Genomic DNA, 14898 nt, shown 5'->3' on the forward strand with positions numbered 1-14898 from the left:
ACCACCTGCCCATACTTATTTCGCTCAAGCGTACCGCCGACTTCATCGTCACCGAAAAACGCACTTTCATAAACTGCAAAAAAGGAAAGTGGGAAGAATATAAATCCTTTACAGACAACCGCTTTGCTGCCCTCCCTATACCGACTGATGCCCGCCAAGGGGAGCGTGCCTTCCGTAAGGTCATTGAATCCGCCTCGGCACGTTTCATTCCCGCCGGGAGAATTCCCGAAATCCGGCCCCACTTCCTGGAGGAGGCCGCAAACTTAGCGAGAGAACGTGACCTTATAAGACAGCTTGATACAGGCGACCCCCAAATAAGGGATATAAACCAACGCATCAGATTGCTTGTGGATGAACACAAGCGGGCGAAATGGGAGGAGCACCTAAGAGGTTGTAACCTCTCTACCGGTGTGGGTAAACTTTGGTCCACCCTAACGTACCTATCGAATCCGACAAAGCACAAAGACAAAGTTTCCATCGCCTTTGGCGACAAAGTGCTGTCGGATGCGAAAAAATGCGCGAGCGCTTTCTGCCGACAATATATAATGCATCCTACGGTCGCCAAGATAGACGGAGAGCCAATAGACACTCACATAAACACAAATTCAGCGCGTCACCAATCACCATCACCGCTAAAGAGGTTGATGACGCCATCGGTCGTGCTAAACCATCCAAAGCAGTGGGCCCAGACCGCATAGCCATGCCGATGCTTAAAAGCCTAGGGAAAGAGGGTTTCAAATATTTAGCGCACGTCTTCAACCTGTCTCTTTCCACTTTTGTCATACCCGAGGAATGGAAAATGGCCAAGGTGGTCCCGCTACTAAATCCTGGGAAACCAGCTAACATAGGTAAGTCGTATCGTCCGATATCTCTCCTATCGCCAGTGGCAAAGACGCTTGAAGCCATTTTGCTCCCTTATTTCCAAACAAATTTGCAGCTAGCCGCTCATCAGCAATGGCTTCAGAAAACTCCATAGCACTACCACCGCGCTAAATGCCATTAGCACCCAGATAAATTGCGGTTTAAATCAATACCCCCACCATAGAACAGTACTCGTAGCGCTAGACCTATCAAAAGCTTTTGATACGGTCAACCATGGCTCGTTACTGCAAGACCTGGAAGGGTCTACCCTTCCCCCATGTCTTAAAAGGTGGACCGCAAGTTATCTGGGTGGTCGGCAGGCATCGGTGCAATTTAGAAACGAAACATCAAAACCAAGGAGAACTAAACAAGGGGTGCCACAGGGTGGTGTCCTATCCCCACTTTTGTTTAATTTCTACATATCTAAGCTACCTTCACCACCGGAAGGAGTCTCAATCGTTTCCTACGCCGATGACTGCACAATAATGGCCACAGGCCCAGGCCCAAAGATCGATGCGCTATGCAATAAAATAAACGGCTACCTCTCTGACCTCTCCAGTTTTTTCGCCTCGCGAAACCTGGCATTATCACCGACTAAATCCTCCGCGACCTTATTTACAACATGGACGTCCCAAATGTCGACCATTTTGAACATCCACGTCGATGGCACTACGCTACCGACTGTCCTACTCCCCATAATTTTGGGTGTGACGTTTAATTAGGATCTACGTTTTGGTGAGCACGCAGCCGCAATTGTTCCGAGAATTCAGAGCCGTAACAAAATCCTCAAATTCCTCGCTGGCAGTACCTGGGGAAAAGATAAAGAAACGCTCATGACTACATACAAAGCAATTAGCCAGCCGATTACGTGCTACGCGTCACCCATATGGTCGCCAAGCCTCAAAATTACCCACTGGAAGAAACTACAGGCCTGCCAAAATACTGCGCTCAGAACCGCCACGGGCTGTCTTCTTATGTTCCCAGAACACCATCTACATAATGAGGCGAGAATACTCCCCATCAAGGAGGGAAATGAGATGCTAACCAAACAGTTCCTGTTGAATACCCAGAAACCTGTGCATTCCAACAGACATCTGATTGATGAACCAGCACCGCCTAGGGGCTTAAGGAGTCATCTCCGTAAGCATTTTGAGGAAATACGGCACCTGAGAACCCAGCCGTATGAAGTGAAAAAACACAAGCAGGTCTTTGGTGAATTCCATAAACAGGCGTCGGACTTTATGCCGGGAATTGCCCGGTGAATCCAGTACTTAAAGAAAATTATCCAAAACGCGCGGAAGAGAAACGCATACTCCCCAAGTAAACGCGTGTCACTCTTGCTCAAATTCGTTCTGGATACTGTAACAGGTTAAACTCTTACCTATCCAGAATCAACCCCGGCATACAAAATGTATGCCCCGCTTGCAATGTGTCCCCACATGAGACCAACCATCTCTTTAATTGTAATGTGGAACCAACGCCTCTAACACCCCTTTCCTTACGGTCCACCCCTGTTGAAACGGCAAATTTCCTTGGACTCCCGTTAGAGGATATTGATGACAATTTGTGATCGGTCGCGGCTATTAGGTGGGGCGAGCATTGCTACAACAACAACAACAACATCTTGTAAGGCAACGAACAAAAATTATGAGTGACAAGATGAAAGCCAGGTAGGATAGAGCAATTAATTCGGAAGGTTTGCAGGAAGGAGATTTGGTGCTGTTATGCAACCCACAACGAAAAAAAGGTTTGTCCCCGAAATTGCAATGAAATTGGGAAGGCCCATACAAAGTTGTAAAACGGATCAACGATGGTTCATTTGGAAAGGCTGGCAGCGTTTAGATCAGGCAATTTGTCTGATCGGAACGATCGGACTTAGTTGCAAAAAAAGTAAAATTTGTGGCCCAATTTAACACACCAATACATTATAAAATAAAATAAATGTAAGGCGCGATAACTTCCGAAGAGATCTAAGGCCGAGCTTCTCTTCCAATTTGCGTCGTGCTCCTCTTGATTTTCCCTACAAATTGGCTGGATAGTGTTTGGCAAACACTCCGAGTATTTGCCAAACACTGCCGAGGGGCGACCGCGCTTAGAGAAATTTTCGTCTAATTGAAAAACCTTATTTCTAAAATTTTGATGTTGCTTTGCCCGGGATGTGAACCCAGGGCATACGTTGTGGTAGGCGGAGCATGCTACCATCACACCACGGTGACCACCAATACATTGGTTCTCGAAATATTTGTATTCTAACTTAAGTTTTTCACACCGGAATTGGAAAGTGCCAGCAACTGTTATGCGCGACAATCAGCTAATATAAGAGATTTGAGCACTGGTTTCCCGAAAAACTTATATAAAAGTGAAAAAAAAATATTTTTTGTTCAACTCGATTCCGGGAGTACATATAAACAATAATTTAAATTGTATACCAGGTTTTTCTTACCTGATGTAGTTAGCATGAAAAGCATATATGTCGAGATTGTAGAGATTGATCTAAACGCATTTGCCAAACTATATAAAATCGGAAGATAACTGACTCCATAAAAGAATATCGAGGTAATAATAAAAAACTGTTCGGATAAGTTATACAACTCATTCGGCATCAGCAACACTTGCAATAAGGCCAAAAGAAGGCAGATGGTAAAGTGTAGTGTAGCGTCAAAAGCAAAGCTGGAAAACCAATAAACCAAGCGCGGAACAGCTTGTAATTGTTTAAAGCCATTTGCATGCTCATAGAATGGTAATGCAATATAAAAAAAAACGTTGAAAAATAACCCTGTAAAAAAGATATTGCAATTATTATATTATGTATACTTTTTTGATTTTTTAGGAAACGTACCAATCGGCATTATAACTGCATAATATTCAAGACGCGTTGGGCTGACATCTGTTATATATCTAATAAAAAATGTGTATTAATGTGATGTGATGGGTACTTTTTTCTTAAAGAAAATCTTACCGTCGAATAGGTAAATATGTTGTCCCAATACCTCCAAAGAAACCTATGCTCCGACGTGCTATACTGTCATCGAGTAGATTCATCAAAATAACCGAACTATGATATATATTTCCCGAAAAATATACATTAAATTTCACACCACCATCTTCTTCATCGATTACATCAATAGCACCAATATAATTTTCAAGAAAATATGCCAAATTTTCATATTGCAGACTCGTCAACACTAAAAATAAGAAAAAGTTAATTATGTGCATATACGCTTATGTACATAAATATATAAGTGCATTTCAAAATGAAGCGTTGGTTGCATTATTGAATTTAATACACTTTTTGGAAGCATGTAAAATCGCTAGCTGGAGAAAATCGTGTATGATTTTAGAACACTTATGCTTAGGAAAAATGTTGGTAAAATTTTTTGTTCAGCACCTGTTAAAAACAGTTTAACCACTTAAGCGCGCCTTGTCAGGGTCGCGAGGCAGGTCAGCGGAATCAGCAGGACAGGTGAATCTAAAGCGGTAGGACAGATGGAACCCGAAATGGTGGTAGCAGCTACCTCGAAAGCTGCAAGTCAAAGAGAGGATGTCAAAGGTAGCCAATAACGGATATAGAAGTAGGGGATAAGCCAAACGTGGGTAACGCTAAAACTCCAGCTTTCTCGGAGGAGTCAAAGGGAGGAAAACTAGGACGCCGGCTGTTCCCCAGAGGATGAATGATGCGGCGAAGCGGTCACTGACTGTAGCGCCGGTTGATAGAAGCAATCCTTTCGGACGGATGCCCACTGGAAATACTCAAGATGATGCGGTCAGAACAAACTTAACACCTTCCAACCTTTTGTAATGTAACTGATTGGTTCGGGACGAGGAGGGTGGCGGGTAGGCATGGTGGTAGCCCGGCTGAGGCTCGTCGGCGTTGAGGCGCGGTTCTTGCCACCTTACTCGACCCACAGTAACAAAAACAAAATTATAGATATCATTCCTAGATGAGAAAAATATAGGGACCTGTGAAAGATAAAGAGAAAAAAGCAAGCGGGAGAAGATGGTCCGTGTCAGATGGAGTCATCCCACGCCACTTGTTCATGAGGCACGAACAACCTTGAACTCCACTTGGACTCCGATGATCGAGTGGAGTTCCCTTTTGCTGTCATTCGTCCGTCTGTAATGGTCGGACCTAAATCATCGACCGTCAGTAAGTTGCAACATCTAACTCACTCCTAGTGTGCTACTAGGGCAACACCCACACTAACCCAACAGAAAACTTAAAGAGCCTGCATTTTTCCTGACATCGTTTCAACCAATAAATTCCAAATAAATCATTTCCCCTTACAAAAATTTATTTTCACAAATTCATTATTGACTTATGTATATAATAATGATCTGTAATGATAAATCTAAGTTCTATTATTTCTTATTCTGACCTACGCTCAACCAAAAAAAAAAAGATACAGAAATACCCACATATAAATTTCAAAGTTCAGAAAAAAATCAAACAGATAACAAAAAAATAGGAATACCCTCAGACGGGATCTCTATTTCTAGCTCCTACAAACCAATAGTTAAACTCTCAATTTTATATGTACATACGAATATGTTAGGCATGAAAAAGGAGAGATTATAACAATATTATATAGATATTACCATTCATTATATACATTGCCATTCATTTACTCATCTCCCCACGCCCATCAGGAAACCAGGTATGTACCAAGAACGGTTGCCACTTTGGTCCATTTGGACCAAAAAGTATCCCTTCCAACCCCATTTGGTCCGCTGGTCCCTCTTTTTCAATTTTGGTCCTTTCTATGCAGTAGCCACGATTTTGGAACTTTCGCTCTTTTTTCAATGAGGTAAAAATTCGCAATATTGCCAAAAAAATTTGTCACACGTTCGTTAACCCACATATAATTTTGAATTTACTTCAATGGAACTCTCACTACAAAAAATTGCTCAGTCAATAAAATGTACCAGAACAATGATATTTCACTTAGGAGATAATTTAGGGCGTTAAAAAGGAAAGTGTTGGAAAACATATTGTAGTTAATTGTTGATGAAAGAGTAGTTAATTGTTAATGATCTAGATAAGTTGTAGATACCCCAACAGCTGAATTTTGTTTACCCAACAAACATAAAAAAAAATTTCTCCAACGAAATATACCTAGATCCGGAGGGGATATCCAACATCATTATTTAATTATTCTTAAATCAGACAGTTCTCTAGTTGATATCCAACTTCATTCTCCAATCACTATCCAACCTTTGAGAAATTTTGTAAAATGTATAGGTCTCGAATCGCCAAAGTCGAAACCTTCCTTAAGACCTCATTCTTAAATTATTTTCCGACCTTTGAGAGATTTTGAGAAATGTACAGTTCTCAAATGAATACTCTACACATTTCGCCATTTGATATCCTACATTGGATATCGAGTTGAGGTGGAGTTGAAAACAAAATCTCCAAGGAGTTACCACCAAAACCAACAGCTGTTTATTGTGAGGAATAATAATTAGAGTTTAACCGTGCCAGATAAGGCGCCTAAGCTCAGCTTAAACTTCAGTTAAAGTAGACTAAAAAACTGCAGAATAAGGCTAAGCGTAGTTTAACTGACAAACTGAGTTAAACTTGTACTGAAAAATTGGGCCTTAGGGAAAGATTTTTGTCACAAGTAGAGCTATAAGTATGTATTTCAAATGCACGTGTGCCTCTAAGAAATTAGACAGGGCTTGTCACTGATGAAGCCATTACGGTGACCGTCAACTTAAATTAATTGAAAACTAAGTAAAAGAATGAAACTAATTTGTTTTATATTAAGTGTACTTTCCAATCACATAATTCAAGCATACCGAGAGATTTTGAGAGTTTGTGAAGGAATAACTATATCAATGTGCCAAATATAAAGTACGGCTGAGGACAGAGTGGAAGCGAGAAGCGTTGCTATAATATAAAAATTTGGAAAAGAATTCTTATGGAAAAATGTAAAAGTTGTCATGTGCCAGAAACGGTTCAAGCGTGTAAAATATATGAAAAAAAAACTGCTTCTCCCGTAGTATAGCTTATAGCGAGCACTCTGATGTGAGCCTAACACTTTCAAAATTTGTACAAAGAAAATTCTAGACTTTACTTCTCGTTTGGCACGTCGATATTTATTTTCTTGTGAATTGCCGAATTGTCTGTATACCAATAAAATAAAACAAAAATTTGGTATTTTTTTTGAGATTTGGTCCTTTTTTCGATGAATTTTGGTCCCAAATGTAAATATAGTGTGGCAACCGTGGTACCAAGGCTGTCTCAGCGGTAGCTAAAAGAAAAGATAAATAAAGAGCAAAAAAACCCTATTCTATGTACTTTTGTACTATTATATATTATCACCTCATGGAACTTTTAGTTCCGGTTTATAAAAGTGAAAACACGCATGCACATGTTTTTTTCGCGATCGTGGTAATTAATAAAAAAAAGTGAAAATAATCGCAAGTTAGATACGAAGTAAACTCTGGGGAAATATATTAGTTTATATAAAAAAACAAATGGTTCACAAATAAAGTGATTTACCAAAAAAAATTACAAAAAAAAAAGAAAAAACGAAGGTGCCACACGTGTACTCTGGTTTCCCCACGAGTGTTGAGGCAGATCCTCCTATTTCTTTCTTCCAAAAAAAAAAAGAATCCGGGCCAAAAAAGCAAGAAAGAAAACTAACTAAGAATAAAAATTATCGAAATATAGTAGAATTAAAAAAAATGTTTGCGTGCCTAAGGATTAGGGTGTGAAAAATTATAAAAAAAAACAAAGCACACAAAAAAATTAAAAAAAAATCAAATACTTAGTAAGTACCAAAAAAATTGCGCCAGGAATAAAATTATATGTAGGTATGGTGATAAGAAGGAGTTGGGAAGTGACTAATATGTAACGTGTGTATTTGGGTAAGTGATCTTTGTAACTAAAAATATGTATACATATATATAAAATGAGAAAATCAAAACAAAATAAACTACAATTCAGAAAAATATTTCATCCTTAGGCATTACAAAATTCAGGGTATAAAACGTACAATCTGAAACATTATTTTTAAACCAAAAAAACTATATGAATATTGTCGGTCACCTCCTTGCTTATATCTTCTGGTTGGTGGTGTGATGTTGACGTTGTTGCGGCGAAATCGAAGAGGTGATGAGTGCACTCTCTACCTTTGAGATCTTCTCACCACCGCCCTGCTGATGCAGCAATCCACACCAGCGACCGGCTAAATATATTAGTTGTTTGTGATGTGATCTGATGTGACGTTTGTGATGTGATATGTTGCGGTATGCTGTGGTTCGATGTGATGTGATATCTCGCTCTTTCTTTGCGTGTGTTTTATTGAGATTTGAGATTTGGTTTTGGTGAACTGTCTTCCACCTACTAATAGCTTTGGTTGTGTTTGTGCTTACCGCATGTTTTGGTGGCTTGTTTTGATTGTTGCTTTATCTATGGATGTGTGTGAATGTCTCTGTATCACCAAGGATGTAGCAATACGTGGCCCTGATATTTTTAAATTGGGTGGTTATTGTTGGTGTGGTTGTTGCTAGTCGCTGGTACCGTTGTGATTTAATTTAAAATTTATTTTAATAATTTGGGAAAAATTTAAACAATGCGACATCAGGCCGGACAAGGCGACAGCTGTTTCCATTATACCTTGTAAATCTCTTCAAAGCCTTTTCTCCCGGGAGTGGAATTTAAACCCGCACTGCTACAATGGTTGAAGTGTTACAAAGGCATTCTGCCACGTCGTGCCTTAGGTGTTGTAAACCTTATCCCAATTGCCTTCTTTGCATATTTTCTTTATTCATAGTCCATACTTCGTATGGCATCATACGGTAAAGATATGCGTTGGTAAGGCGGTTTTCAAAGAAAACTTGGTGTTGTTTTTGTTATATTTATATAACTACAACGAATTAACCAATGTTGTCTATTTGTATGAATTTTTAAGCTGGGATCACCCTTATTGCTTTAAATGTACGAAAATATTTATCTGAAGCAATTTTTAATTTATAATTTATTTTAATAATTTGGGAAAAATTTAAACAACGTGACATCAGGACGGACAAGGCGACAGCTGTTTCGATTATAACTTGTAAATCTCTTCAAAGCCTTTTCTCCCGGGAGTCGGGTTTGAACCCGCACTCCTACGATGGTTGAATTATTACAAACGCATTCATCCAGGTCATGCCTTAGTTGTTGTAAACATTATCCCAATTGCCTTCTTTGCATATTTTCTTTATTCATAGTCCATACTTGGTATGGCATCATATGGTAAAGTTATGCGTTGGTAAGGCGGTTTTCAAAGAAACTTGGTGTTGTTTTTGTTCTATTTATATAACTACAACGAATTAACCAATGTTGTCTATTTGTATGAATTTTTAAGCGGGGATCACCCTTATTGCTTTAAATGTATGAAAATATTTATTTGAAGCAATTTTTAATTTATAATTTATTTTAATAATTTGAGAAAAATTTAAACAACGTGACATCAGGATGGACAAGGCGACAGCTGTTTCGATTATACCTTGTAAATCTCCGCAAAGCCTTTTCTCCCGGGAGTGGGATTTGAACCCGCACTCCTACGATGTTTGAAGTATTACAAACGCATTCATCCAGGTCATGCCTTAGTTGTTGTAAACCTTATTCCAATTGCCTTCTTTGCATATTTTCTTTATTCATAGTCCATACTTCTTATGGCATCATATGGTAAAGTTATGCGTTGGTAAGGCGGTTTTCAAAGAAATTTGGTGTTGTTTTTGTTCTATTTATAGAACTACAACGAATTAACCAATGTTGTCTATTTGCATGAATTTTTAAGCGGGGATCACCCTTATTGCTTTAAATGTATGAAAACATTTATTTGAAGCAATTTTCAGTTTATAATTTATTTTAATAATTTGGGAAAAATTTAAACAACGTGACATCAGGATGGACAAGGCGACAGCTGTTATAAATTGCTTCAAATAAATGTTTTCATACATTCAAAGCAATAAGGGCAATCTCCGCTTAAAAATTCATACAAATAGACATTGGTTAATTTGTTGTAGTTTTATAAATAGAACAAAAACAACACCAAGTTTCTTTGAAACCCGCCTTACCAACGCATAGCTTTACCATATGATGCCACACGAAGTAGAGAATATGAATAAAGAAATTATGCAAAGAAGGCGATTGGGATAAGGTTTACAACAACTAAGGCATGACGTGGCTGAATGCGTTTGTAGCACTTCACCCATCGTAGGAGTGCGGGTTCAAATCCCACTCCCGGGAGAATAGGCTTTGAAGAGATTTGCAAGGTATAATCGAAACAGCTGTCGGCTTGTCCGTCCTGATGTCACGTTGTTTAAATTTTTCCCAAATTATTAAAATAAAAAAGTTTTTGGTGATTGTTAATCGATGTGTTGACTATTGGTGGTTTGGCTGCCTCGCACCGGTGCTGCAAGCGATTCGTCTCGTGGTGATGGGGTTTCTAAAAAAGGACACCAAACAATAAAAATATATTAGCCGGGCATCACAATCTCGTGGAAAGCATTTAAAGGCGGTTTTCTCCGGTAAAATTTAAGGTTTATCTGTCCGAAACTAAATAAATTTTTCTCTGAAAAATCTTGTTCCTTTATGGGACAGACAAACTTCAAAGTTCACATGAGAAAATGGCACTAAATTCCATATCACTTTTAAGCTTAGTCACTAAACGGTGGATGTATTTTCTTATCGTTGGTGGATTTGTGGTGCCTAGCACAGATGGTGTTGGTTGGTTTCCTTTGTGGATGCCATCAACCGAAACTATAGGATGAAAACAGGGGTATTAGATAAGGTGTTAATGAAAGGTTGTAGGCATGGGACTGCAGTAAGGGCTTTAGGTACATGGGAATGGTGGTGGTACTTACCGTTGCTGGTGGTGCTGGATCTGTTGGTGGCAGGTTTACTATCTCCGTTCACTTAACCGTTAATTTCAGGCAACGGTTTATCACTTTAAACTATTTTCTTTAATTTTTATATATATATATTTTTTGAATATATTTACTTTCACTGCAATTGCGTTGTGGGACGTAGATTCGACACCATATTTACGAATTTTTGAAAGAAAAGAACGGGATGGTGGCCCTTTTAAAGACAACTTTTTCCCTGTTGCCACTACCGTTTTCGATCTCCTGTCAAACCAATTTAGTCCACAGTCACTCAACGTTCCTGGAAGACTTCAAACATGTCGAGTGCAGTAATTGTCCTACACACACACGTACACATGTAATATAGAGGTGGTTTGTATATTGTTAGTATGGTTATTGGCAGAAATAAATTTTCGCGGTACAATGGTGTAAAGATGATAGCGTGCGACAACATAGCGAATTTGCGGTAGCTCCTAACTTCCAAAGGCAATGCACGAACGCTTGGATGAAGTAGTTAATAGAGTCCAGATTCCCACGATACCAAAAGCAAAAGTATGGATACCTTGCATGAGGAAGTTAGAAGACACCACGCGCCTTCTGCAAAGTCAGAACCCGAATATACCGACACATGATGGGAAGGTACTTCCTCCTACGGAGGGGAGGAGTCAGCACTACATCTTCTAAATAAACAAGCAGGCTGTGGATATGTTGTAACACTGCTTAGGAAAATGGCCTGGGGCAAGAATATTAATTGTAACACACTAGAAGCTGGCGAGGTTGAAAATAACCTCGAAAACTACGAAACAAGGGAACAGAAGATGTACGTCACGACGAAGCTGTTAAAAGGGGCGAACAGCCAAATGGTGCTGAGAGTCTTATAAAGGAACTTCCAACACAGCAGTCACGCCTCGGGATGGGATATCAATCGTAACATGCAAGAAGCGGACGAGGTAGAAGAGCACCTCGAAAGCGTTAAACCAAAATGCGCCAACGCAAATGCGCACCCCAATGCGTCGGGAGGAAGCGATACAAATGATAGGGGCGAGTCTATATTTTTTACCTATTGCAAATCAATTTCATTCTAGAAGCACTGCTCCTGCCGTCAGGCATGTGAATAAGGCAACCCATCGCTTTTAAAGTCGGCTGGTTGGAAATAATCTAAGCCAGTATACATATGTCAATGAGCAAGTGTATAGCGTCACACGATTGATAGGTATCTGGCCCCATTAAGCGCGTTGTCGAACTGCGCATCTACATACCTACAACCTAAATTGTATCTCTGAGGCTCTTTCATTAGCAACGATCCCCAATATTTTTCACAATAACTAGCTATGTTTCAAATATATGGACCACATATATTGTAGTCTTGGCCGAATAGTTTCTAGCTCCTATGTCAGCAGTTGACTTCATACGAGGCAGCAATGCCAGCTTTAAATAGTCTAACTCAAAATACTCTGTCATTTGTTTTTGCAAATCGGTGAACTCGTGTCTTCAATTCCTATGTGACCCACAACAGTTCCTTCGCATCTGCAGCCGATTCTTTGTCCCACAGCGACCAAGGGATATCATTTCAGTGTAATCCCATGTAATTCGTTGCGTCGCTTCCACCAGTTGTCATATTCGGAGAAGCTCCTTACAGCTGGATTGATCCATACCCTCTTGTTCGTGGAAAGTATTGAATTTAACTCCTATCCCAGGCTGTGGTTCTGTTGCATATGCCGGAAAAGTTGATCAACCTCAGACGGTCATACACTTAACAGTGTGTCACATGTAAAAGATGGTTGCACCGTTTGGGTTAGTCAGGGTTAGAACCTAACGTTCTTCGCCCCGAAATTTCTACAATACTTTTGTGGCTCCCTGCTGTTCACGTCCAAGGACGTCCCACGCTCAAGCATACATCCGGTACCTTCTAGCAGCAACGCTGCCGAGCAAGTCACATAAACTTCCGGCTGTTGCTCGCGCCAAACGGTGCCTCCAGCTATCGCGGCCGCACCAACCCATCACTACAAACGACATACGTAGCATGGACAGAAACAAAGCTGGGCACCAGCCTCAACCCCCGTCCCACCCCTCCTTTTCCGCACCCGCGTAAGGAGTCATCAACTAATAGTCCTCCACACCATGCGCTCCTTATGCCAGCTAAAAATATTTATGATCGCGACATCGGTTCAATGCAGTTCATGCCTTGACCGAAGCCATCTTCATAGAAGCTCTTAGGCCCTAGCCTAAATGGCAGCTGTTCGACCAGGGCATTCGATGCAACTTGCTACCAAAACACACAGTAATCGGACAGCACACTCAAAAAAGCCTATATACTTCAAGGATCTCTAGATCCTTTTCAGGATTCTGCAACTTAATTGGAACGGGATAGCAGGAAAGATCGCGGAGAAAGTTGACTACATGAATAAAAATAATATTCGCATAGCCGCAATTTAAGAAACAAACGTAACTGCTAGATCGGACCTCCGAACTTGCGATGGCTTAAACATCCATAGGAAAGATCGCACAAGGGGCAATGGTGGTGGCATTGCCTTCGTCACCCATCACACCGAGCAACATAGTCTATTTCAACACAGGGATAATAACTTAGAAAATGAAGGCATAACCATCCGGTAAGATGATGTTGACCTAGAAATAATTAACATTTATATCCCTCCTGCCACCTGCTGTCCAAGTAGCTATTGCACTGATATCAGTACGCTACTCTGTGGCGAAAACTAGCTTGCCAGTCGACAGCAGAGGCAGGTAGTTAGCAGAGCAAGCAGACAATACGACTTTCTGCAAGATAAATAGCGACGCCCTTACTAAAATTGCAGGTAACTGGCACAGTTAGCCGGACACTTCTATCGTCAGCGCAAGGGTCATAAAATGCGTCGAATGACAGCCGATGCTTACTTTAGTATCTGACCGCCTGTCCATACTCCTTTCAATACAACAGCCTGCTTATTGTATCACCTCTGAAGAGCGGACTTTTATTAATGTAAATAAAGCTAACTGGGAAGGATACACAACCAAAAATCAATCTTCCGACTGATATCCGCCAAGGCGAGGATGCGTTCCGCAAATAATCGCTGCAGCTTCTGTGCGCTTTATTCCGGCCGGTAGAATACCTGAAGTTATACCACATATCTCGGCTGTGGCTGCAAACTAAGCAAGAGAACGTGCCTGACCAGGTCTCATCTCGACCTAAACCTGCCAAATGGGAGGAGCATTTACAGAACTGCAACCTCTCTATGGGTGTTGGTAAACTGTCAAATCCTTACCCAATCCAACAAGACACATTGATAAAGTATCCATCGCCTTCGGCGATAAAACTTTATCCAATTCGAAGAAATGCGCGAGAGCCTTTTGCCGACAATTTATAATGCATCCTATAGTAGACAAGACCAGACATCGTTCAACCAGGCGGGCACATAAACATAAACACGACGTCTCACCCACTACCATTACCCCACAGAAATTGAAGAAGCCATTCTCAAGGCCAATCCCTCTAAATCAATAAGCCCAGACGGATTAGCCATGCCAATGGCAAAACCTGAGGGAATAAACTACGCTAACCACCGAGGTAGTAAACTACCTAACGATCGTTTTCAACCTGTCGCTGAAGTCCTTTGTCATTCCCGGCAAGGATAATTCCACTACTAAAGCCTGGTAAACCAGATAACGAAGGCGAGCAATATCACCTGATATCACTCCTTTCGCCGGTAGCGAAGAAATTGGAAACCGTCCTGCTCACTCATTTCACTGCAAATCTTCACCGAGCCCCCAACCACCATGGCATCCGCAAAATGCATAGCACCACCACCGCGCTAAACGCCGTAAACACTCAGACAAATTACGGACTAAATCACGAAAACCCCCATCACAGGACGGTGCCCGTGGCTTTCGACCTGTCAAAAGCTTTTTACACAGTCAATCACGGCACGCTACTCCAAGGCATAGAAGGCTCACAGCTTTCCCATTGCCACATGGTGGTATTCTATGTGTTGTTGTTGTTGTTGTAGCAGTGCTCCGCCCCACCTAATAGGTGCGACCGATCACAAATTGTCATCAATATCCTCTAACGGGAGTCCAAGGAAACTTGCTGTTTCAACAATGGTGGACCATAATGAAAGGAATGTTAGAGGCGTTGGTTCCACTTTACAATTAAAGAGATGGTTGGTGTCATGTGGGGACACATTG

At 40.8% G+C, this 14898-nt stretch overlaps 1 protein-coding gene across 4 annotated transcripts in view; it reads right to left on the reverse strand.

The window, feature by feature from the left end:
• The window catches only part of Eato (Engulfment ABC Transporter in the ovary), an 854933-nt gene that overhangs the window by 273992 nt on the left and 566043 nt on the right, over nt 1–14898 (reverse strand). For all 4 annotated transcript variants that reach the window (XM_067766015.1, XM_067766013.1, XM_067766012.1 and 1 more), the window contains 3 exons: nt 3821–4046; nt 3701–3759; nt 3305–3637 (listed from right to left, as the gene is read on the reverse strand). In XM_067766015.1, the coding sequence (XP_067622116.1) occupies nt 3305–3637; nt 3701–3759; nt 3821–4046 (618 nt within the window). The remainder of the gene's footprint in view (nt 1–3304; nt 3638–3700; nt 3760–3820; nt 4047–14898) is intronic.

This window comes from Eurosta solidaginis, chromosome 2 (assembly GCF_040869045.1).
Source record: "Eurosta solidaginis isolate ZX-2024a chromosome 2, ASM4086904v1, whole genome shotgun sequence".
Classification (NCBI taxonomy): domain Eukaryota; kingdom Metazoa; phylum Arthropoda; class Insecta; order Diptera; family Tephritidae; genus Eurosta; species Eurosta solidaginis.